This window comes from Psammomys obesus, unplaced genomic scaffold, assembly GCF_907164565.1.
Source record: "Psammomys obesus unplaced genomic scaffold, mPsaObe1.curated_primary_1811, whole genome shotgun sequence".
Classification (NCBI taxonomy): domain Eukaryota; kingdom Metazoa; phylum Chordata; class Mammalia; order Rodentia; family Muridae; genus Psammomys; species Psammomys obesus.
The window spans coordinates 8,698,832-8,726,225 of NW_026592890.1; the positions used below are offsets into that span (position 1 = coordinate 8,698,832).

Sequence of the window (27,394 nt, forward strand, 5' to 3'; positions counted from 1 at the left end):
TTGCTCATATGTATATGCCCTAGAGGCAAATTTAAAACCTAGTGTGTTATGATTGGGGACCTGGTTAATCTTGGCAAAGGTCGATTAGGTTGGGAGCTGTTCAAGAGATGTGGTACTGAAGGATCAGGAGAGCAAGTACTGAAGAAAAGAAGAAGAAAGGGGAAGATAATATACCAGAGAGCATGGGATCAATCACTATGGAACAAGACCCCAGAAAACACGGTCAGAAATCGTGATCCCTCTATAAATGAAGTCTCTGGCACACTGGTTAGCTTATGAACTTGTCTCTTCAAAGGTTGAACTGCTTTGTAATTCCTGAACCTGTGGATAATATGTTCAGGCTCCTAGTGAGCCCTGCCAGCACTGGCTATTGTCACTGACTAATTTTTAACCACAAACAGCATGTGTCAGGGAGAGAGAACACTGTCTCCTCAGCCCCTCAACACTGGTCCTACCTCCACTGCCTTGCAGGTCTGCAGCTCTATCTAAACTGATATCAGCGGTAAATACTCTAAAGTGTTTCCATCGTTTTCCGTTTCATTCTGCAGTGTCTTTTGAGGGGCTCCTGTAACATATGTGACAGAATCCTGAGGAAGTACTCTAGTAGACAAAGTTGGAAAGGAAATGTGGCAAGTTCAGACAAATTTGCTCTCAGTGTGATGTCATGCTTTCAACAGTGCTTGGTAACTAACTTACATTAGTCAATAATATGTCCTGACCTTACACTGTGACTTCACAGTAGTTAAGCTAAGCTTTTGGTATGGCTAAGCCTTCTGTACCTTGCTGTCTTGGGCCTCAGAGTTCATTTGGACCCTAAAGTGTGGCTGAACAGCTTGCTCTACAGCCCCAGTGGAAGCCATTAGTAGGAGGCCCTGACACTCCAGTGCAGAGCGCCTTTATGGCTCTGTTCTTAGAGGGGTCGTCTGCATAATCACACATAATTAACCTCACAAGGCATTCGCCTCTGCTTTTATTCAAATGAAATTACATCCTCAAAGTGCATGGCTGAACTATAGCTCTTCTTAAGAGTGAGGCCATTTAAAACATTTTCATTGTTTTAACAAGGAAATGTCCAAACTTAAAAACTTGCCTTGTACTAATTAATAATCACTATAAACACCACATTGGATCCCAGAAATGGTTTTTATAGAGGGACATTGTGGTAAGTGATATGAGTCTTAATTATGCAATATAAAAATCACTAATGTCTTTTGGAAATTTTTATGAGCTTCAGTGTAAGTTTTAATGAAATGATAGAATTATGCAGAAATGGTTCATTTTTATAAGGCAGCAGGTAAAAGGTTAGGGTTAGGAAAAATGACATTGTTGGGATCCAAGGAAACACATATTTCTTAGTAAAGAGGAGAAATCTTCAGATAAAGCCAGATTTACAGTCTTCAAAGAACTTTTGTTTTCAAAAAACCAAGAAGAATTGACGGACTCTGCTACTTAACAACTATTCAGTAAAATTCCAAAAAATGCTGTATAATCTTTGTTCCCCAAATGGAGAACTAGAAATAACACGGTTGGTGGATCAGGACACAATGAAATGTGCTTCGGTCAGGCTTCTGACTCCATTTGCCTCTGCAGCTGGTCAGCGATTAGCTGTAGCTGCTTAGTCAGCTCAGCCATCTTTAAGGACGGACACTCTGCACGAGTACCTCAGCAATTCCTCAATGAAACAATCCTATTGTCTCCACACTCCTGGTATTTTGAGATACTGATAACAAGAGGAAAGGCCATGCTTTTTTTTCAGTGAGAAACACAAAAGCCAGTAGCAGGGGGAAGGCTGAGGAGAGGCCTTCTCACCAGGCCAGCCACTTCTGGCCACTGCAGATAACAGAGAGTTGTAGATAAGGATAGATTTTCAATCAACCACTAAACAGATTCCCGCTGAGGAACATACTGGAGAAACGTGAACAGTTACGACAGAAAACAACCATATGGCTGCTTTTAATGACCCAATCAATACAAGAAAAGTGTGGCACTTGTAATCAGCTCCAGCCCCAAATCTCATTTGTTTGTTATGTTTCTAGCTTTAAGGAAGGCAAACCCCAGTGCTCATTTACCTTGATTCACAGTACTCCAGGATTCAAGGTGTAGGGGAACATAAAACAAAACAAAACAAAACAAAATTCATTTTTATTGTCTTCAGACTTCCCCATCTCTTTTGGCTCCTCATGCAGTCCCTATTACAGCCAGCTCACCTGCTTGCTCCACCTTTCAAATTATCCAAACTTAAACTGGATGAGAGTCTATGACGTAGAAATCCTCTAGAGGAAATCCCCCAAACTAAACAAGAGGAGACACAGAGACACACAAAGAGAAATTACACTCTGAGCATTTCCCTGTCACACCCAGGGCTGCTGTCTCTCTGCAGCTTCAGCTGGACTCCTGCCTTCTGACCCCTCATCTTTGACTGGCCTGTCTTGCTGGCCAGCATACCCCAGTTTGAGATGAGTTCTCTCCTATCGAGGGCACATTTCAGCATCTAGGGTGCATAGCATACCTTATCTTTTTTATTTATTTATTTTTTTCTGTGAACCTCCTGCACTTTCATCTTCTTGATACACTTCGGGTCATCAGCCTTCGGAGCACTGCAGAGGAGCAGGGGGTGTTTGTTTTCTACCCTACAACAGCCAATAATGGAAATCCATGCACCAAAATGAACCCGAATGTTTTATCTTTTTCTTGGCCTCAGTTCTTGAACCTGATAAATCCTCTATCCTTGACCACCCATTACAGTGGAAATTTCCTATTTGTTCCCCAGTTCTACCTCCCCCAGAAAGGGCTCTGATTGCCTGTTTGGGGATTTTCCTTCCCTGAGCATGAGACACACTATTTTGTGCTTCCCTAGCACTTCGGCTACAGGGCTGTGCTCATCTCTGCTCCGTCCACACACAGAAGTCTTTCATGCTCAGCCTCACCTCACTTAGGTCGCACCACAGTCATTTTCGCCCATATGTCTGGGGTGCAGCCTATTTCTCTGAGCCAGGAGAACAGTGTGCGAAGTTCTCATTTCCCTCCCCAGCCTGGCAGAGAGGAGACTGTAAGTCCCGCCCACTCAGTCTCACCCTTGCTCTGATTAGACTCCACCACTGTCCTTTCTGTTAAGAGCTCCTGCATGACCAGAGCCTTGGCTCCTGGAAGGAGCATGGGAACTAACACAATTAAGCATGCTATGGATCTTAGCAATGTTTCTTTCCAAGCAAAGACACAGACTTTACAAGTTACAGTTTTTCTTGTTTCAGTCTTTATCTTCACCTAAAGAAAACACTCCTGAAAAGATCACTTTAGGGTTTCTTTTCCCAAACTATAAGCGTCAGGAACCATGGTCATAAACCTTCTTCAGGGAGCTCAGAGGGCATGAGGGTGTCAAGAACCATTAGAGCTTTCCCACTGTGTGGGTCACAAACACACCCAATTTGGTCATCCATATGATCACACTTACATTTTAAATCTTTAGTTTCAAAAACTGGTTTTAAGTTTAAAAAATCAGTATATATCCTTAAAAATAAATTTACTCATGTCCCCTGATAACTTTTTGAGAGCCAGTTTGACCCCAGTAACAGGGATGAGGGTTCCTTAATGACCGTCATCAAAGCATGAGGAAGTGTGGGCCTCCTCCAGCCATTAATAACCCAGTTGGAGATCAAGAGAGCTGTTTCCCAGCCCCAAAGCAGGCCTCTTTCTTCTGCCCCATTATTCTCACATCTCCTTCTATTCTTCTCACTCCATCAGCCTCCACCATATCTGCACTGAGGCCATCTCAGATTGACCTTGCATCCTTAATCCCTGGTATTTTCATTTAGATCTAATCTGCTGCCCCATCTGAAGTATCTGCGGCTGTTTCCAGTGATGGTGACATGTGATCAGTTTCCTTCCAGGTCTCAGGATTTCAATTATATTATTTTGATTCTTTTCATACTTCTGCCATCTTTTCTGGTAGAGAAACATATCTTCCCAGATCTAAAACCTACTGATTCAGAGGCCTATCTTTCACTGATCAATCATAATAAATTTCTCTGCTGATGCTTTGTTGTCTGAGGCCATTGTCTAAGATATAATCAAATCGTAATTACATTCCCCCATTGACATGTCTAGTATTGAAATCTTTAATGGAAAAATTTGAAGCTTCTGGAATTAATGGATGATTTAAAAACTCACACATTCCCACATTGTACTGGCTAGTTTTATGTTAACCTAACACAAGGTAGGGTCATCTGAGAGGAAGGAACTCCATAAAATTGGGCTGTAGGCAAGTCTGTAGAAAATTTCCTTGATTGATGATTGATGTGCGAGGGTCCAGGCCACTATAGTTGTGCAACCCTTAGGTGGGTGCTCTTGAGGTGCATAAGAAAATAAAAAGAGCAAGCCAGGAGGAGTAAGCAAACCAAGGAGGAGTAAGAAGCACTGACCTCCTTCATGGATGGACTGTCACATGGATGAATAAGATGAAATAAACTCTCTCCTGCCCAGGTTACATTTGGTCAAGGTTGTTTTATCAGGACAGAAACCCTAAGTAAGACAAGCATTCCTGTGGTAATATGTGCACATTACACATATACGTTCCTGATGTATTCAAAGAAAGTTGTAAATTACCGGGCTGAGACTCACACAATGCTCAGAAAACAACAACAACAACAACAACTTGGGATTCACATGGACCGGGCACTTCCTGGAATGAACAAGGAAGAGTTGTTTTCAACCCTTAAACGTTGTGGAATCATTGCATTGCTTGAATGGCTGCATGGTGAATGAACTGCTCGTCCATGCATAAGCAGAATGAGCCACGGTCACTGTGCACATGGAAGTATTCTACCGCAGGAGCTCGGCTTGCTACCTGATCTCCCAAACATTAAGAATGATTCTCACACCAAGCATCATCATGGCTCCATAGAGAAGATGTCTGTTGATTTACTTTCTCATCACATTATAAAATAGCGCAGATGAAAACAGATAAGTTATGTCAAAGAGAAAGAAAAACTGAATTGTGTGAAGTTGAGGCCTCGGACACTCACAAAAGCATAGGTTCTTAAAAGAACCTAAATTTCTCTTGCGTCTTTAAAAACTATACTTCTAAGTGAAATGGGGGATGTGGGGTGTGAAGATGATCAAAACACATCATATACAGGGATGAAACTGTAAAAAATAAAAGTTACATTAAAAACAATACTTCTTAGATGAATACATTTTTATATGTCAACAACATTCTGATGTTTATTCAAATTTGCTAAATTTTATCTAGTTTCATCATAATAAAAATAGCTCAACAACTCAGAAAAGAACAGGAAACTTTTTCTTATCAAGAACTCAAAACTTCCTTTAGAAAAAAGCTGTCCTTGGGTCTGAATACTTGATTGGTTTTTGAAAAATGCCCTTAGGAGTTTCTAGTTTGTCACCCAAATAGCATGTCAGACAACAGAGAACATTTTGTCACGCTCAGACACCATTCAATCATAATCTGAGTTTGACTTCAAAGCTTTCACAATTCAATTTTATTTAGAATTAAGAAAATATGACTTGGGAGAGCAGTGTAAGGGCAGAACGAGCATTTGTCTTTTGTGGAACCGCAGGGCAGAACGAAAGGGCAGTGAATGCGTCCATTCCTCATTTACCTCTACTTTCATTTGCCACCTTCCACATCTTGGTGACCCGCTTCCCTCTGACAGTGCTGGGGCCTGGGAAGACACTGATATTGTGTGAGCATGTTTGCGGTAATGGGTCCCTTTACACTGCAGATGCTGAGAGCAACACAGGAATAGATAGGTCACAGCTTATGTGTTGCACAAATTCAGACTGCCATTTTGTGGCAATCTTAGCAATCACTGGAAAACCTGAAACTTTTCTCAACAACCAAAGCAAATACCTAAAGTTTTATTATTATTAAGTCCAAAAAAAAAAAAAAAACCAAAAAAAAAAAAAAAACAACAACAACAAAAAAAAACAACTAAGAAGATCTCATTGCTTAAGGTTCTGATAAGGTCTGGAAAAACTAATGAATCTCATATTCCCTAGAAGATGGCAATGTGACCACACTGAAATATCACTAAGACACTTTTGGAAAGGAAATATGTGAGTCACTTGTAAATCTTGTTCAGCATTAGGGAACTCTTACTTACTCTGCATTTTGTGCCTGCATTTCCCAAGAAGATGCAAACAAAGACACTGACTAAGAATATTAACTGCTCCTCAAACCAGCGCTCCAGTTGACATATTCAGAAGCCAGAGGTGGGGAAGATGTGTTGGCAAGAAATAATTTGCATGTGAATTAAGATAAAACCAAGTATAATAATTATTGACTATAATCAGGAGGTAGTTGTAAGTATTAAATATCATGTGAAATAAATCTTATATTTTTAGAGCTCCTCGACTTTTTGATGAGTAAAAATGCGTGATCTAAAACAATGTAACTCCTATCAAAATCACATGTTCAAAATTACAGAAACACAGAATTTCAACTAACTCTTACTTTATATAAATATAAAATTGATGTATGTTATTAGTTGGTGACTAGTGAAAGTAATATCCTTCAAATATAATCTCTTTTTATTTTTGAGATTATAATTGTATCATTTCTTCTTCTCTTAATTTCCTCCAAATTCTCTCATCTAACACTCCTTGTTTTCTTTCAAATTCATACCTCAATTGTTGTTAAATGTATACACACACACACACACACACACACACACACACACACACACACACACAATATCCTTGGTCATTTGTTATTTTGAGAGATAATTCATTTCAGTTGAAGGAACGCCCATCTCTTTACCCTCACATCCAGCTGACAGGCATGAGGGGACAAGGAGCACCCTCCTAGCCAAGAAATGCCCCGTGTATACGGACATACCACTGAGGCCAGGGGTCTTGGTAGGGAAGTGGTAGGAGGGATCCATGCCTCCAGGAGGCTTGGAATGCACACATATTGCCTTGACATCAGGACTCTAGGTTTTCCTTACCCTATGTGTGTGCTAGTGAGATAAACACATTGTTTCTCCAATATACAGACAGACAAAGTATGATTATCATCTCAGCTGTCAAAGCCATTGAAGAAAGCAAAATATTAAAGGAAGTTCGCATAGCGAATTTGAAGTCCTGTTGTATCCAAAGTTGAATTACTTTCACTAGAGAAGAAACTTTTTTTTTTTTCAGTGCAGAAACTTCTAATTGGTTGTGTTCCCTTTGATCTTAGACATACACCTCTTTCAATGACTTTTATAAAAGGCTAAGATGCATTTTGGAAGGAATGCCATGCTCTGTCATAAAGTAACTGCTCTGTACCTGAACCAGCTTCTCAGTGCTCTGTCTAAAGTGAGTTACGGTAAATTCTGTATTTTTATATGCTGTTTTCTCTGTGTGCATGTGGATTCAGGAGACAACTTTCGTTGTTCTTCCTCTGATGCTGTTCATAGCTTTTGCGTTGTAACAGGGTTTGCCACTAATACTAGAACTCACCAAGTAAACTGCGAGCTGGCCAGGGAGCCTCAGAAATCTACTTTTCTCTACTTCATCAGCACTGGCATCACATATGTGTGACACCACTCCTGGTTTTTTAAAATGTGCATTCTAGGGATCAAGCTAAGGTCCTTCTGCTTGCAGCACAAGCATTTTACCAACTGAGCCATCTCAGTCCTTATATCTGTTTTCTTAAGGGCTAAGGTAAAAATCTTGATATAAACTATATTAAAATATATAAATACTAAAAATAGATTAGGAACTCTGTTTTTTTGAGTTTTATTTTTTATTCACTAATTAATTTATTTACTTTACATTCTGATCACAGCTTTTCCTCCCTCCTCCACTCCCATTCCCTCCTTCTCCTGTCCCCTCACCCCTTGTTTCCTTTCTCTTCAGAGTAGGAGAGGCCACACCTCTCCCTATCAAGATGCCTTAGGACTAGGCACACCTTCTTCTATTGAGGCTAGACATGGCAGCCCTGTTAGGGGAAAGGGATCCAAAGGAAGGAAACAGAGTCAGAGACAGCCCCTGCTCCAGTTGTTAGGGTAAATTTGTGATGTATATGATGTCATATATGACAGAGAGAAATATTTTATAAATATATTTATATATCCATCTTCCATTTACCTGTTTATCATTCCATTTACCTCAATGATCATATATATGTATATAATACTTAAATACACAATATGTGTTGTGTAAGGATATATATCACAATTACACATAATCATATCTATATGGTATATATAACATAATTAAACACATTCATACAGGCACATATAATTGTACTTAAAATTCTGCTCTATAAAGTGATACACTTTAATTTCACACCAGTGAGAAACTCACAAGGATGCATCATGACTGACACCTGTGATTGACATATAGGTCATTAATTTTTTTTAAGATTTCTTTTTTTGGGGGATTTGCATTCATAACGAGTCTGTCTGTGGTCCCCAGCCCCAGTGTGATGGAGAATGTTTGTCTGCCTGCTGCTGCAGTATCTGGCAATCACCTGGCAGGCTGGTGAGAGGAAGCCCGTCTAATGATTCAGATCAAATACTGTGCCTGCTACTGTTGACAGACTTTGCTCTTCAGAGAAGATAGGAATTGCCGGCTGGCTGGGACAGTTTGTGAACTAACACCGACATCTGTGTTGTCACGACAGTATTTACAGCTCCAGATATCATAGAGTAGAGTAGGACTGGCCTGAGGATTTTTGAGATTAAAAGTACCAAAACATACAAATGATAAATATGATGATGGCAACAATAACACTTATTTAAAAGACAACCTTAGAACTTAAGGCCTCTCTCAGGAAGCACCTCCTCCCCATGAAGCACATGCTTATGAAGAGTTACACAGAACAGAGAATAGCAACTCAGTCATAGAACGATAAGCCACGCTGTCTTCAAACTTCCCACCATGTCAGAAAACAGCAAGGTGAGAAAGAGATGACCTAAAGAGGACTATTTGACTGGTGTGGACCCCAAGCATGAACTACACGCATCGAAGAAAGACTATCTTTCTATTTCATGTTTCTTCTCCTAGGCTCAGAACTGCATGTTTTATGGCTTTTCTTTTAGATGGGCACATTTCTATAGTTACTCTTGAAACACACATTTGAGTCTGCACCCTATTTTTCAGCAGGTAGATCCCATAATCCTTGGGGTCTTTCATGTTAAGAAGCAGGCTTGAGGCTGGCAGTCTCTGGGAGACTTCAAGATGTGACTATTCCACAGAAAGAGTGAAGCAGAAATTGAGCAGGGGCCTCCTAACTCCAAGCGGTGAAGACAAACTGAGGCTAAGTTGATGACCAATGGCCTGTGATTTAAGCAGCCATGCCAGTGAGACTACAATGGCATCTCCCCTTTCCCTTTCCTTCCTCCAAGCCCTCCCATATACTCCTCCCCACTCTCTCCCAAATTCATGGCCTCTTTTATCACTAACTGTTATTGCATGCATGTTTATATGGATATACATATATATTCCTAAATATAACCTGCTCAGCTCAGTCCTTATAACGTTACTTGCATGTGTGTTTTTAGGGCTGAACAACCAAGTGTGCTCATGCCCAAGGAAGAGCACCTCTCCTGCTCCGAGCTTTCCTTGGTTGCCTTTACACATCACCACAAGTGGCTGCTACTAGGGATGTGACCCTGGGGGTAAAAGCACAGGAAGAGCCTGGATGAATGTGGTTAACACACCTGGATATTAGCCCTTTTCTGACGGTATCACTATGGCTGGAAGGAAGTCAGTTGACGATCTTGGCTTCTCTTGGAATCTCCTAATAGACACTGAGGAGGTGGTCATATTCTAATTTCACAAATAATTAATTTAGTCAGACACTTACAGCTCTGGTTCCAGGGCAGTCTGGAGACTGGCACTCGCCACTCATCCGGTTTGGAATTAAGACATCATCCCAGCAAGATGGACCCTTTGAAAAACAAAAACAAAACAAAACAAAAACAAAAAACAAAAATCAAAAACACGTGAAAACCATCATATCCTTGCATACAATAGAAATGCAAATGCACGTCCTCACATAATCTTGAAGCCTTCCCATTGGAATCATGGGATGATAATGAAATGGCATGTACTATAGTGGTCTTGATATTTGGGACTATCAGACACGGTGGGAACTTTTTCTAGATGTTCTTGTGGGATCTGTTAGGTCAAAAGTGCCCCCATAAACATACAAGACTTCATTTGGTATTTGGTTCAAACAGGTTCCTTTCCTGCTCCTTTGACTCTTTGAGGGCCTGTTTAAATATGCATCAATACTCTCCAGCTGCTCTATCCACTTTCCTTCACAGCAGCTGCCCCTCCCCGACAAGTGCCATGATGACTGATGAGGTGGGTGTCTATTTCCTTGTGGGATGTGAATTCTTCTAGAGAAGACCTGGTCTATACACAGTAATCCAGGAGTCAGGGAGGGGCCCAGCACTGGACAAACTATCCTAATAACCAAGAAACAAAACCTTAAATAACAGCCAGAGTTCTTCAATTAAATGCAAAGAACACTGAAAACACCAGCGTTGTTTCATAGACCCCTGCTGCACAACATCTCAGCAACAGGTATGAATGAGATGTCCTTGCCTGTTCTGTGATTGTTTGGGTTTCAAAAAGTCTACCCAGGCCCAGCATACTGAAGAGCATGATGTGTTTTATTTGCAGATGTTTTGAATACAGTACTAACCAAGCGGAAACATCAGAGAGCCACACAGATATCTACAGCCAAGTCAAACAGTGTGCAGTAACACTGACTCTGAGTTCTTAGTCGCAAATTCATGTTAGAGTAGGAGTGCAAATGTTCAAGAGGTTGTGAGTGGAAAATGATCAGGGAGAAATATCAAGCTGTGTTTCTCCAGGCAGTGGTTTCCTCGTTACTGACAAACAACAGTGCCATATTTTAATGAAATAATTTTCCTTAAGTTCACTGCAACTGTAAATACTGAAATTTAAATAAAAACATACATGAATGAGCATTACATGGAAAGAGGGCAGTGTTTAATGCATGCCTGAATACTGCCTGCCCCTCTGCTCTACTGGATACACACACACACACACACACACACACACACACACACACACACACAGAAAGAGAGAGAGACAGAGACTGAAAGAGACAGAGTGACAGACACAGACAGACAGAGAGACAGAGAGACAGAGAGAGATACACACACAGAGACACACACAAACATACACATACAAACACACACACGTTTCTGAAACATGGCTTGACATCAGCTTAAAATTTAGCTATGCATTAACACATGAAACCAATGAGACTGAGATAGAAGAAGTTGAGATGATGACCCTGATTTTCAGCATCATCATAGACAGCAGAGAGTAAGTCTATACCATGTAGGAAGAAAGGGCGATTGAGAACTGAAAAAAAAATCAAAGGATAGGAGAGAGGGCAGAGGGAACCTGTAGCCACAGAATTTCATAAACAGAAGATACTAAAAATATATTGGAAAAAAATGACCGGCTTGTCTACTTCAAAACAAAAATCAACACAAAATCCTAAATCACAGCAATTCCTTCAGAGCTCAGAGCATATTGCTAACCTCTAATCACATTCGTCAGATGGAAGAATGTCAGAAGGCACTTTGGGGACCCCAGAGATGGAAAGGGGTGTCGGGGAGATGAAAGCTCCCAGGCAGACGAGGGCTGAGGGGTGCTGGCTCACAACCTGTGACTCTGAGGTACCTCCGGGGTGGGCAGTGTTTCTATAATATGACAGGAAGGACAGAAGAAAGACAGCAGAGGATGGGCAGAGCTTCCAGCACAGGTGGTGTGACGGCCAGGTGGGGGAACATTTGGACAAAGGAGCAATGGACGAGGAGTTATCATTTACACTGCAGGAAGTAAATCAGTCATCATGGGCCAGCAGAAGCATCATTTTGATGCCAGGAAGAAGACCAGCGCAGCTCAGGAAATAGGCAGCAGAAACCAGTGACTATGTCAAGGTACACAAGGCCCGAGCCTCTACCTAGATTTTGCACATTTGGCCTTTCTTCACCGTTGTGTGCTAACATACACATATGCACCCACATTCATACACACAAACACAGGCACATGCCCACATGCGCGCGCACACACACACACACACACACACACACGCACATGCGAGCGTGCACATACACAGACACAGACTACATATACACACGTCACTGCACACAAGCCACGCTTGCACGTCCGACATGTAAGAACATAGACGTGTGTGCACACATAGCACACACACAATGCTAGGGAAAAACAGGACTTACAGAAGTCTGAGCTCCACCTGAAAGACTGTCATTCCACAGCAGCTAAGTAACCTAGAATTCAAAGGAGCCTGGAATTTGAACCCTCAGACCACTAGTCCACAAGCCACTGCTAACAGACAACCTGTGCAGAAAGCAGGCCCGGAGCTACTGTCGCTAGGAAGTCCTGCTTCCTAGCTCTTTGCTGGCCGTTGGGAACTTGAAATTCTTACATGCGGTATCACGGCTCCCTCTCTGAGGTGGGTGGTTGACAGGACTGAACTGCTTAGACAAAGGGCATGACTCGTGACCAGAACCTCCTTCCCCTCAGGAACTCTAGACTTCTGACACTCTCTAGGCAGATGTGCCTGCATGACTGGCTCTCCCTGGCTCCCATGACTGGCTCTGTTCTCTCCCCTTGTGCCCCTCTCTCTCTGCAGATTTTGCTTCATGACATTTTCCTGCAATGAACCTCAGCCCTGTCCATTCCTAGAGGTCCTTCTGGTGAGTCACCGTGCCTAGGGGTACGCATCAGGGCACATGTTACACAATTGGTTACCAAGACAATGTTTTCCTGCCACTCAGCAGGTCACCACTCACCCTCAAGACCAAATGTGAACATTTCTTTAAGTTTCAGAGTCACACTAGTGGAATATCTAAGAGAATTCTAATTATGGTTGTAGAACTAAATGTATGTTATGTAGGTTAGACACTGTGAAAATAAGTATGGGGAGGTGAAGGTGGAGCCAGAAGAGGAGGGGAAAGACCTTACACGTGGTCACCCCTACTGCAAGGCCATTTGCATGTCTGAGTTTTATGTAAATGTACTGTCACTTGGTATAACTACAAATGCTTGGAGTGCAAGAGGAGACCTGTGTTACTGGGGCTCTAATCACTGTCATTAGCCCCTTGCTGGAGCTGGAAGTTCATGGGGACAGATACTATGTCTCCCGGTGTGCACCATTCTTCAGCACTCTCAGAAGGACCTGAGCACCCTTCCTGTCTATCATGATCGGCTACAGACAGTGCATACATCAGACTTCTCTCGATTTTCAGCAACTGGGAAAAAGCCAATCGACTCTGAGCAATGTGACATAACTCACACGCCACATTGTTACCAGAATCATCCTTTGCTCCCTCATCTACTATTCTCTTCTTGATTTGAATCTGTATGTACCCCAAAGCTTCTCTAGCCATTTTGAAATTATTCAGAGTCTACATGGGGTCTTGTGATTTTCTCAGTCTCTGAGATCACTGTGTTTTCTGACAGGAGCAGATTCACATATTTCTTCTGCCCAGGGTCAATGGTCATCTCTCCCAAGGACATAAGTGCTCTCTAGCCTGGTGTCTCTGCTGAGCTTTGGCTCTCAAGCCACAGCAGGTGGCAGGTCCCAGTGAGCAGGTGGAGGCTCTGAAAAATGTGGGTTTTAAAAAGTACCTCATTTCGCCATAGTGAACATGGAGGTAAATGGAAGGCAGTGTTTCTCTAGAGCGGCATAGAAGTGTCTTCTGAACTTCTTACACCATGAGATGGGAAAAGAAAATCCCACCCTGACAACAGCTGCAAAGAGACAATGATAATCCCAAGAAAGACCACCTTTGCTGCTCAGATTAACAGTTCCTGCCTCAAAAGTCTAGACGTAAGGGCACTACCCTATGCATGTCACAGACTAATTTTTCATAACTTAATTTTTAATGTTCAAACATCAATCAAAGTGTCTAGGTAGCAATCTGTATAGCTGTCTCAGAAGGTAGGGAATTACCTGTGTTATACAGATAGATGGTACACATGGTCATATGGAAAAGGCGTTTGTTATTTTCTCTATCAGGTCAGACCTTATAATGATAAGTAAGTAATAAAACGACGCAGAATTCTGTTGGACATAGGAATAAACAGAAGGCAGATGTGAGTTTGTCCACGGTGCCCATGCCATCAGGATGCAGGCTTTCCCCTGACAGTAGAAGAGGCTCAGTGAATTCCCATCATTCCACAGCAGGCTGAAGTTTAATTTTGCCTATTTCCATTTTTAGAGAACAATACCTTTATTTTTTTGAAATTAAAATACTCCTCTTCCCTCCCCCTAACCCCTTCCCATGTATTCACCTCTACCCTCTCTCAAATCCATAGACACTGTTTTCTTCAATTTAAATTTAGAAAACATTGGGTTTTAATTGACCCCTGCACACTGTTTCAACAGATGCACACCAAGCATGTGCCAAATAACTGTTTTCTACAATGGAAAGAAGGGTCTTCAGGAGACAAAAGACTTGAAGTGAAGTATGTGAGAATTAAAGGTGTGTGGGAAATAGTCGGGATAATTCGAAGTATATGTCTTAACAAAGAATCATTACTGCCTTTTAGAAATTGCACCTCTCCTCTCTCTCCCTCCCTCTGCCCTTCTCCCTTCCCCTCCTGCTCTCTTGCCCGCTCTCCCCGCCCCCCCATGACAATCAAGAGAACTATAGGAATTACTGCTATAGTTTGGGTCTGAAGCATCTCCCCCATGCTTGTGCTGTTGAGAGGTGATGAAAATATCAAGAGGTGGGGATCAGGCAGAGATCTTTTGGTCATTAGGGGAAAGCCCTGAAAGGAGACTATGTGACATCACCTCCTCCTCCCATTTCCATTTCTGGTCATGAGGTGATGGGACCATGGAATGAAACCTGTCACCCTGTGTGCCCCAACAACCCATTTCTCTGAGCAGCTGACTATCTCAGGTGTTTGTTACAGTGATGTAGAGGTGACTCCCGCATGGCCACCACAGCAGGGGTGAGCAAGCCAGCAGCCTCCTGGCCAGATCAGACCCGTGCCTGTTTATATAAAGTTCAACATCTTCACATTCGTTAATTATTAAAAAGTATAAGAAAGAATATACTGCTGTCTGACTCTTGGAAATCATGTAAAGTTCAAATGGTAGCGTGCACAACTAAAAGTACATGACACATTCACTAGCATATGGCCTTAGGTGGGCATGGCTGCCTTCATGGTATGTATGTTCTCTCAACCTGATCCTGTGGCCTTCAAAGCCCACGTTTACTGTCAGAGCATTCACGGGTAAAGCCATACAAATGTCTCCATGGTAAAAGATATTCTATAAGAGGATAAGTATTCTTGCAATTTTATGTGGTGGCACATATTTTGGTACCACATAATCCTGTGGACTGTTGACCTGAGCGATTTGAGAGGGTATTGAAGGAGAGGTGGTGATTTGAAGCAGTGGGTCATCCAGCTTGTGGAAGTAGTTACTAGAGACCACATTCAAGGAATTGTTTTGATTTGTGCAAACCCCAGAGAAAAGCATGAGTGGAATGTTGCATACTTCTTTTTCAATGTTTGTGTGTGTGTTTGTGTGTATGTGTATGTATGTGCATGCAGATGTATGTAGAGACCAGTGGTTCCTCAGGAGCCATTCATTCTGCTTCGTGAGATGTGTTCTCTCATTGGTCTGGGTTCACTGATTTGGCTAGGCACACAATGAGCCTCAGCCATCACGCCAGCTCAGTCTCCTCCCAGATGGTGGAGGAACCACAGTGCCTGCGTTTTCCATGGGGCCTTGAGGTAGAAACTCAGGCTCTCACTCTTGTGTGGTGAGCTCTTGAGAGACACACTATCCTGCCAGCCCTGGCTAGATACATCTGCAGAGTGCATCAGAAAAGTGATCCCAAGGAGAAGAGAGCAGTCATGAAACCCACAAAGTGGGAATTTTAAAGCTCTTTTTAAAAGTTACAAAAGCAAATCCAAAAGTCATCTTGACTAGGTTTTCATTGCCCAACCAAGGGGAAAACTGAAGCATTTAGCTGCCTGTTTTATTCAAATATCATACTGACAGAGCCAGACTAGCCTTAAAGAAGATCCTTCATCCTCCTTGAATGACCTAAGGGAACACTGTGGTGCGCTCCTCCTTGTGTGGCACCTGCGCCACTGCTTAAAACAAACTCTTAGCACCGCCCTCTGAAGTGGCGCTGTGAAATCTAGCTGCTCACGGCCCTCCATGTTATTCACACAGCAACTTTACTTATTGAGCTGGTACCATCTACCTCATGCCACTATCACACATTCTGCATTGACAATATAATTAAACATAATTCAAAGCACGATGAAATCGAAGGGACCAAAATAAATCTGATATTCAAACATGGTGCACAGAACAGTGAAACCGTCTTCACAACAGCCTCACTCAGAGGGACACGTCCTTCCTTTATCCCTCTATCTCCATCTGCCACAAAATGATAAGAAGGAGGCGTGCTGAAGCCTGGAGATCTGCTGCTCTTCTCTAGCCATATGCCTGGACTAAGGTCATTGGCCCATTCTGAGCTTAATACTGCACATCTGAGAAGTGAGGAGGTGGGTGCTGCTTTCAAGCAGAGCGGCAGAGTGGCTGCCATTAGATGGCACCTTCGCCCAGAGCCTGGTACTTGCCGACTTTTCAAAAAAAATGGCGACCGTTATATTATTTCTTAGTCCTGAAAATAGAACTTCCTGAGAAAATATATTTACTTTTTAGTAATAGCTGAGCTCTGTGAGGCTAATTCCAAGGGGACTGACTGAATTCCACTGGGATTTTTTTTTTTTCCTAATTCGTCTCTATGTCCCTATGGCTTCTCCATTCCTGGGAATCAAGGCATTAGCTGGAGACGGTGGTATGGAACACAGGCCCTGATATGACACACAGTGCTTCTGTAAGTTCATCTTCCTCCAGGAAATGTAAAGATACTCTGCTCTGTTTCAAGCAGAGGATAAGGCTGTGGTCACAGCAAAGGCTGGTAAACATAATGAGCAAGTAGAAGGGGGCTATGAAAAAAAAATTCTGGGAACCAAAATAGCATTAAACTCACCAAATATTTATTGAATAGATTTTAAAGCTACACATTCACAGAGACAGAGAGAAAAACATGTGTGTGCACACACACACATGTCCAATTTTTTTGTACCTATATTTAGGTACTTATATATAGGTACAATTTTTGTACCTATATCTTTCTAATAGATTCCATAGCACAAGAGTTGGTACAAATAAAATAAATATAATCATTTAAATGATAATTTGTAAAATGCCTGTATAAAGCAACTTTAATCCAACATACACATGCATTCATACACATGCATGTGCACACACACATATATGTGCACACACACATGCAAATACACATATGTGCACATAAAGGGTGGGAATGTGAACTGAAATCACTGCTAGATGTCCTACATGCAGCTCAAGCAAGACTCAGACACCAGCTTTCTAAGTATTTGCCCATAATCAATGAAAACATGTCCACACAGAGTTAAGTATGAATATTCTTAAGTTTTATTCATAGTGCTCCTAAACTGGACACCGCTCCCCCACCCCCATATCCATTAAAACATTCATGGACAGAATGTGGTGTTGGCAGAATTAACTTGTCTGTGTCCTTAATTCCAAGGGTGTCAGCAATGTGTTGCCTCTTGGCAGGAAGTGTAGATCAGTCCCTGGCTTCATTAAGACCTTCGACTAGGCAAAGTGCTTTTCCTCAAAGTACAGACTGGCCTCCTTGTCTCCTGTAATGCAGTCTCCTCTCATGTGGTCAAGAAAAGTCTAGGACAGCAGTGAGGAACTCACAGATGCCCCACCACCTTTGCTGTTTTCTCTTGGTTAGAGGGAAGCCACAGGTCCTATATATACTCAAAAGGAAGAAGTCTCACAAAAAACATGGATGGCAGAATGTGAGAGGTTGCTGGTATCATCTTTGAATACATTCATGCCATACCCTATCTGATGAGGAAAAAACCATTTCAGGAAGCAGAGGAAATAATGATCTCATTTGTGACTTGGTGCTAAGGGCCTAGGATGTGACTTTACTGGTGCACATGTCTCAGTTAAAACACGTGAATATTTCAATCATCTCCTGGAACTGTTCTTTCATAAGTTAGGAGATAATTAAACATCAGTGACAGATGGAAAAAGCAATGGGTTCCTATCTGTTCTTGTAAGTCAAGCTTCCAAAAATTCCACATATTTTATAAGAACAAACACAGAGACGTGCTTTGCTCTAATGAAAGGACATAATCTTTTAAAATTTCATTTTATGTCCTATGACTTCTTAGAGAAGAAACATTTGACCTTTGCCTCTGAACACTCAGCTGCAGGCATTTGTACAGTTGATTCTATAGAAGTGAACACTGAAATCTATGTAAAGAGATTCATGGCTCTTGGTTTTCAGTTCCTGCTACTAATTACTTAAAGCCATCATTATTGGGAAGAAATAATGATTATGATATTAATATTATTGGTCTAGTCCTTGTTGATGTGTTTCATAAATTGTTTTAATACTATATCAATAATTTAAAAGTTCTTCATTTAAAATATTTATGTATTTTAATGTACAAAGGACTAGAGGAAACAAAATGATTGTACAACTTCTAGCTAATTTCTAAGAGAATAAAGATTATGATAAAAGTAATGGCTGGGGCATGACCTGTATTAGTTCAGAGTTGTAGTGTTTATACAATGTGCCCAAATGCCCGAAGTTGACCTTGATATGATGAACCAACCACTAATGCTGAGTGCTGAACTCTGAGCCTCATCCTGATAATCTGTGCAAACATTATGGTGACTCCAGATCAGTTTTTCAAAAGAAATCCTGTCCCTATACCCAACACCTATTTGGCTCTCCTACTCAGCCCAGGAAACTCATCTTGACTATCATATCACAAGTTTTTGTTTTCAGGAAAGGGCATGCACCTTCTCCATTGATTTGCTTATCAAGACTAGGATCATGTCTTATTTGACCCCAATTTCTTACTGCAAAATATATCCACATTGTAATAATGTCTCATCATAGAATAATTTTCAAAACCAAGAAACAAAGCTTTAATATTCAAAAGAACAGGCAGAGTTGTTAACTAGATAACTGTTATATATATATTCTTGAGGACACATGATGGTTGCAGTTGACCTAGACTTGTGGGTGAATTATGTTTTTAATTGAGCTTAGAAGAATGACTTGCAGTCAGAGTGGAAAAAGGAAGTTTTGTGAGGGTGGAAGTATTCTGAGCAACGGGAATGATAAATTACAGAACCTGTGGATGTTTGATTGGAATACATTGCACCACCAGCAGAATTTCTCATTTATTCATCATTAATTCAGTCATTTATGCCCAATTTCCTAAACTTACTAATCTATCCCACTGCTATTTAAAGCAAAATTCTATAGAAGTAGACATTTGGATGTCTTTGCACATCTGAGTCAGAATGCCAGGGTTTTGAATCAAATTGCCATGTAAAGGTGGATGGTTCTTCCCAGAAAGGCAGGAGTAACACTGATACCACAGTCATATATTAGAAGGTTAAATGTGTGGAAGTGCACAGCTTATGGCTTCACGCACACTAAATACAAATAGGCATTAGAGGATACTGTGACTAAACAGCCAACAAGGTCCTATCATCCCAACGGAGATTTGGAACGTCTAAACTCTACCAATGCTTCCATTAGTTCAGGCTAATTGGTTTAACATTATTATGCCTTACTACTGTACTAGTAAAATATAATTGTCAAGTAAGTAAGTAAAACAATGAATGAGCTAAGCAGTATGAAACCCTTTTAACCAGTAACACACACAGTCAGTGAAGGGAGTCATCAATAGTAGAACGATCCATAGCAGACAACGATGTAGCTGATGCTGATGGCATTGTTGACCTGAGCAAGCACGTGTACCTTTGATGAAAAGCAAAGGCTGCTATGCAACTTAACCATAGCCTACACAGAACACTTCAGCTGGCTTTGGACAGTCCTCCCAAAAACTGGAATGACTCTATACTATGTAAGACATAATTTGACATAGCTTAAGGAGACATAACTTCTTATAGCTTCTTATATATAATGTATTTCATATAATAAAATTCAAGTGCTTTTGGGTGCTGGAGAGTTGAGTGGTTAAGAGTAATGTCTGTGCATGCAGAGGACGAGGGTTTGATTACCAGCATCCACAGAGTGGCTTACAGCTACCTATAACTCCTGTTCCAGGTGATCTGGTACCCTCTTCTGACCTCCACAGGGACCAGGGACCAGGGACAGGGACAGGGACAGGGACCAGGCCCACACATAATGAACAGACAGACATGCAAAACAAAACACTCATGTAATAAAATAAAAGAAACAAATAAAAATATGTCATGTGTTGCTAAGCTAATGCTATGCCATCCATTTCCCTTGCAGGGAGATAAGAGGGGACAATAATTTTAAAAATCTGCCTTACTGGATATGAGCATACTCTTGGTTTGGCTGGGCATTCTGGTGAGTTTTGGCATAACCAATCGATGTGGTTGTTTCCTGAGTGCTGGCCACCCAGGATGTGACTATGCCTAATGCATCAAACGCTAAACATGTTTTTATTCCTTCATAATTTCCAGCTACAAAAGTCCTCCTCACCCACAAGATGCCTTCAATTACACCACTAAGTGCTGAAGGCTCTACTGAAGGCACATCCCAGGGATGACAAGACTAAAATGGCAGTGATTGCTTTTCTGTCTGCTACACTGAATTTAAACAATGAAGGCAAACAAGGACTTACAGAGGCAGATATCGGCATCTTGAGTACTCTTCACAGGTTTAATTTAGGAGAACCATATGATTATTGTCATCTTTCAAGTTCTTCACCAAAAAGAATCTGGCTATTGCAGAGAAGGAAGTTCCTTGAAGCTCAGATCAGAGGTGGTTTAAGTCAGCAACACTACCTCTAGCCATTGTGACTAAAGAATACTAAGTTGCAGAGCCATCCTTACCTCAGGTGGCTTGGTAATTAGGCTTTGGGCTGGCCTCAGCTTATTAAATGAGATAAGAAATTTATTAGATTTCTACAGATTGGATAGACACTACCATTATATAAACATTATTGTTTAGTTTTCAAAACTGATATGTACCAAGCTACTTTGGATCTCCTACCCAAAAGGCTGATGTTGAGTTATAGTCTGATAATTTGCTTTTGCTTTTCTAGAAAGGGAAAGGAACAAATCACATAGCAGATGGTTGAAATCATAAAAATGATTATATTATATTCAGTATTCTGTTGCTTCAACTTTAGTTACTGGCCATGAGTATGTTACAGTCTGGGGAGAGTGTTTTGGCCACTGGCTGGAAGCTAGACATTTTGTAGTGGTTGAGGTGACAGCTTTAGATGGTCTTGTAGGACTTCAGTGAGCAGCTGCCTAGATAAGGACTTGGCAGAGAATGTGAGGGAAATTACTTGTCAAAAGTGGAAAGCAATGAACTTGGATGAGAACACTGAAACAGGCCCTGAACACACAGTGAGCAGGCTTCAGCCTGTGTCAGGGGTTAGTCTGCTATCTGGTCTAATGTTAATTGCTTACCCCCCAACTATTCATACTGTTTACTAGTAGACACTCAATAATGACCCCCAAATGACATTTGTAATCCTTGCCTACAAGTTATCCCTGACTGGTTAATAATAAAATACTGACAAACCTGGGCAGGGCAGAATGGGACGGGCACAGCCAAATTCACAAGCTTTGAAGACAGGACAATCCAGGGAAGGAGAGAGGTACTGGAGGAAGAAGGAGGAAGCAGGCAATCATGGGTTAGTGTAGAAAAGAAGCACATGGCCATATCTGGCATGGATGGAGGAAGCGGCCCAGATGAGAGCATCAGCAAGTATTTATGGAATTATGGATGGGAGATAGCCTGAGATAGAGCTGAGAGGGAAAGGTAGCTTAGAGGGTTAATAGCTGTCCAGTTCCAGGTGATATAAGGCTATTCTAAAACAGACACAGCAGGTGTCTGTGCTTTCCTTGATTATGATAGTGGGTTAGATAATACCGCCATAATAATTATAGGGCAATTAATAAACATTATCAGCCTGATACCCTTTAGTGTTTGCAGTAGGCCTGTTCATCCCTAATGACACCATATACCTATGAAGAACATTTAATCCATATTTCCAAGAGTAAGAATTCAAATTCTTGTTTGTACAGCTTGGTGCTTTAGACTCTGGAAAATTCAAGATCTTCTTCATCAGAATGACAAAGACTAGAACGTTAGGGCCACAGAAGAGTCAGTTTGTCTTTTGAATGTTATGTTGGCAAGCAAAACAAATGTCTTTAAAAACAAATGTTTTTAAACAAAACAAGACATGGTCCAGTTTAATATGAAAGGAACATTAGCTCTAGCCTGAAAATTTTACTTCTGATCCTTTGAATTTCAACTGCTTCCTCCCCCTTTTCCCTCTTCCTTCTCTTTCCCTCTCTTTTCACCTTCTCATTTTACTGTTCAGCATCTCTCATCTCATGGATCAATTATAATTAAGGCCCACTCACCTCTAAAAATCATACTGGTCTATTTACTTATGCTCTGGTTAGAAACAAGAAAAATAATCTCAAATTTTGGACTTTCTTTGGACTGCTTTATATTGTCTAAGGTTCACAACAACAAAAATGAATGTTGTAAGTGCCCCATATGTCTCTATAAGAATTTTCTCATCTAGGCAGTGGAGCACACACCTTTAATCCCAGCACGTAGGGGGCAGCAGCAGGAGGATCTCTGTGAGTTCGAGGCCAGGCTGGTCTACAGGGCTAGTTCCAGGAAAAAAAAGGCTAAAAAAAAAAAAAAAAAAAAAAAAAAACAACTCTGTCTTGAAAATTAAAAGGAAAACAACCAAAAAGCATTTCCTGAAAATATTATTTTGATCTAATGAAGTTATATATATATATATTTTTCCTACTTCCCCATGTAGGTTTTTTGGGCACTGTGTTAATTTTCCTGACAGATCTGAAATTAAGGAGTAAAATACAGATTAAAGAAGGTCCTATGTAAGTCAGCTGTGATTAAGCATTCTTCCATAAATCATTTTTGAAACAAAATTTTAAAAATACAAGAATAGTTTCCTACAGAATGATTTCTTAATAAGTTTCTTTAAGCTATTTGTGCTTTTAAGATGTTTATTGTTTGTCTGTTTGTTTTTGGATGTTTCTCCACAGAGAAATGATAAATGTTTAACAGGACTTGGCTAAATACATTGATTTGATCATTGCATAATGTCTACCTGTGCCGAAACATCATACTGTGCTCCATAAAATATATATTATTTATTCACAGTCTATTTCTGTCCATAGCAATTTGAAGTTCAATTATTTAAAGAATTTGGTGGAAGCTGTAAATTTTAACTTGAAATTTGCTCCATTGAAACTGATAGACCGGTGGCTACTGATTCATGAATTCTAGCAAATTTTAACTTTCGGTTTTGAGTCTTCATGGTTCCAATTCATAGTTAATGTTTCTCCAACTGCATTTGATAGCATATCAATTCTGATTATGCATCTCGACACCAACCTGGCAACTATACCTGCTCATTCTTGGTCTAAAATACAACATTTGGAAATTTAGTCATAGGAGTGTTTTGTGTTTCGACATTATTTAGAAATCAGAAGACAAACGGAAACCCAGAGTGTGTCTTGCCTCAAATTATGCTCTGGTTTAAGAAAATCTCTCAAAACCATCCTGCTTACTTATAGTTAACTAATTCAAAACACACCCACCATTGCATTTCTCAAGACCAAGAAAGACAATAACATTTTCTTTAGAACTCATAAAAACTTTAAGTTTTATAACAAAGTTGCTTTAGCAGACACATTTCAGGGTCTCAAATTCTCTCTTCTCTTTCTCTCAAAACAATGATGTTAGGAACATGAACCTGGGCTATTCATCAAGGCAATTACAAAGAACTCATGGGCAGGCAGCTCAGGAGCTGGTGGCTCACCTGGTAACAGCCTTGCCTTGTAACTATGAGGATCAGAACTCAACCCACAGAAGCCAGTAAAAAAATGCCAAATTAAAATGGCAGGCATGGTGGAATATGCATGCAGTCCCAACTCTGGAAAGGACAAGAGGTTCTCAGGGGCTTGCTGGCCAGCCAGCGTCGTACCCTTGACCACTTGGTCACTTGGGGGTCTGGTATCAAAGAAAAGATTTGGTGGTGCTTGACAAATGATGCCTAAGGTTGTTCTCTGGCCTCCCATGCACATTCATACACATGTGGACTTGCATATAGCATTTTCACAAAGAAAAGACAAACAAACAATGCATTGGAAATAAGTATTGTGGCACAACTTACTCATCGGTAGAAGGATTTCTGGTTTGAGGTGGGGCTAAGATGGAGAAGTTACCATTAAGTATAAAGAGTAGCACTGATGTGCAAAATTCAACATTAATAACTTAGGAAGAATGAGGGCACAGTGGGAGCTGGTAAACTCAAAATTTGACCGTCCTTCATCTTCACACAGAATCACAAAGCCAGGTCTGTCTCAGCCTTCAAAAGAACATCAGAGGATGGTCCACTGGGAGTCAAGAGACCTGACAGCTGATGACCTGACAGTCATGAGGGTGGAGAAAAATTAGCATAATATCCCAAGTGTTGAGCTCTGGGGCCTTTTCAGAGGCAGAAATAGCTGTTCATAGCTCAGTAACCCCTGACAGTGCTGTTTGATCAGAACAAGGTCAACTAGAGGATGCAAGGGGGCATGGACCTGAAGTTTAAGGGCCCAGGAAACAGCAATCTGGTTGAAGTGCAAAGAGACGTTAGGGAATAGTGCATAGACTTCCTATTTTGCACTTCAAAAGTAAGTTTTTACTCTCTAAAACTTGTTCTCCAAAGGCCTGGTAGATCTATACCCTCTTCTCTGGATCCAAATCAGTGCCTTATTTCCATGGCTAAAGCACTCGCTGACACCTTTATGACTATCATATGTACTCTCTCAAGTGATGTACATTCCCGTAGAGGAATATTTCTAGACAATAGGAGCCCGGCCATCTCCTGCTTCAGATCCTGCAATGGCTACAGCCATCTCAGGACCATGTGTACTCTGGGTCCTACTGGGGCTCTGAATGCCCTCTCTTACCTGTTAGCTATTCTCTGCATCTCTCAGACCATTTTCCTTGTTGCCCATAAACCCGCAAGCCCAGTCAGAAGCAAGTGTAACAACTGAGGTAGTACTCAACTCTTGGGAAGAGTTGAATGACATTACCATTTTGATAGGGCCAGGATGAAGTTGTATCAAAATTCTACACACTGCAAAACACACCTTCGTTCCTTCTGTCAAATATTCCTTCCTCATTCTGTTCCTGGCTATTGTGAGCACATAAATCCCAATATCCAGGCTGTCACCTTTAGCTTTTCTGCTTGAGGTTTCCCGGCAAATGCATCCCCCTATGACCCTCCCCACATGTCCAAGGTGATGGAATAAAAGTTCTCCTGTCCTCAATTGACAGTGTAGAATAATGGCTTCCAGCCTATGTGTCAACCATGACTTAGTGACAGAAATGACTCCTAAAAGAGACTGCAATGGGAAGGATTCCAGATTTAGAACAAAAGTATCTGAGTTCAAGACTCATTACTTTGCACACAGTGGGCAATTTATTTAAAATCTAAAGTACTCAAGTTCTCCTCACTGTAAAATAGGGTATCTCACGAGGATTTATGAAAAAATCATTTCTGAGAATAAAACAAACAAAGCATCCTGAAAGTGCTTCTCCACCTCTAAAACACTGAACTATTATTAACTATGTTCTTATACTGAGTCACGACAAAAGAACCTTGAATACAATCTGTAGTATTAGAGTCACATGTACTGCTTTAACTGTGACTTGAAGTTCTTAGTACCAATAAACAGAAATAATAATTTTCTTTCAGATCACAATTTCTATATATCTTTATACAGTATTATACAACTATGTAGTAATAGGATGCTAAATGCCCCTCCACAGAACTGCCTTGTCTTCTTAGGAATTAAAATAATCTACTTGGGCAGTAATCAGTGGCTGGCTCTTTGATCACCTCCCCCTGAGGGGAGAGTAGCTTTACCAGGACACAGAGGAAGATAATGCATCCAGTTCTGATGAGGCTAGGGTCAGATGGAAGGGAAGGAGGACTTTCCCTCTCAGTGGACTGGGGGAGGAACATGGGAGGAGAAGAAGCAGGGAGGGTGGGACTGAGCAGGCTGGGCTACAGCTGGGAGACAAAGTGAATAAACTGTAATAAATTAAAAAATATCTAAAAACCGACTTGCTGCTACAATAACTTGCTGCCAAGGCACTGTCCAGCAATGCCTACAGTGTGCTCAGGGACCTCAAAGGGCTTGTAACACACATATTGCCTGCCCAGGAACAGGAGATATTTTTAGAACAAGGTGGGTTGGCTTTCCATCATGGCTTTTCTTAGGTTACTGTGAAGAATATATGTCTGCTAAAGTCAACCTTAGCCTAGAGAATTCTAAGTGATTTATCATAGTTGTAAATTTTTGAAGAATTAAAATTCCGTGTGAAGCCCATGTAAATGCCAATGATAGACCTGAGACCTGTCTAGACCTTAAGAGACAAAAGCTGCCAGAGGCTGAGTCCAGGATAAAAGCAAGGATTCAGCTTGCTGGTGTCTTCCCACTTGCTGTGAGGTTTCTTTCAGCACAGAAAACTGCTAGAAACCAACAGTAGTTGGGAGCTATGTATCTGAAATGATCCACGAGGTAACGCGAGGCCTGCCACCATAGACCAGGCATCATTTGTATGAGTCAGGTCTTTTGTCACTATATCAGTAGCAAGGAGACAACAGGCTTATGATTTCAGTCCATGGCTGCCTTGATCCACATTTTCAGGCCTGTGGAAAAGCAAAGCCTCATGCCTCTAGCAGTACCTCATAGCCACTGATGTAGAGAGAGGGACACTGACAAGATAGTCTTTAAAGGCACACTCCTAGTGAGCTACTTCCTTTAACCATGTCCCACTGCTTCCCAGTGATGCCCTCAAATTACGGATTATCAACTATCTGCCTGATGTTCAAGCCTTAAGATCGAATCATCTCCTAATGGTTGGATCTGATAGCTGGGGACTAAGCTTCTGTTTCATAAGCCTCTTGGAGGACACTTCACAGCCTGACTATAACATCATTATTTGGTTATTTGTGTATTAAAAGTAGAAAATACATGAATGTTCAAAAAATACATGAATGTCAAGTGATGAATGCATTAGTCTGTTGCAGTGGCTATAATAGGTTACCTGAAATAGTCCTAGGTTAGGAGATTTGTTTTATTTTTCTTTAATAAAAATTTGCTCTATTGTGTGAATGTGTGCATGCGTGCTTGTGTGTGTGTGTGTGAGTGAGTGTGTGTGTGTGTGTGTGTGTGTGTGTGTGTGTGTGTGTGTGTGTG

The 27,394-nt window shown here is 41.1% G+C and overlaps 1 protein-coding gene across 3 annotated transcripts in view; it reads right to left on the reverse strand.

Annotated features, from left to right (window-relative positions):
- Prkn (parkin RBR E3 ubiquitin protein ligase) overlaps positions 1-27,394 on the reverse strand; it is a 1,244,902-nt gene that overhangs the window by 605,196 nt on the left and 612,312 nt on the right. For all 3 annotated transcript variants that reach the window (XM_055615985.1, XM_055615986.1, XM_055615987.1), the window contains exon 5: positions 9,815-9,898. In XM_055615985.1, the coding sequence (XP_055471960.1) occupies positions 9,815-9,898 (84 nt within the window). The remainder of the gene's footprint in view (positions 1-9,814; positions 9,899-27,394) is intronic.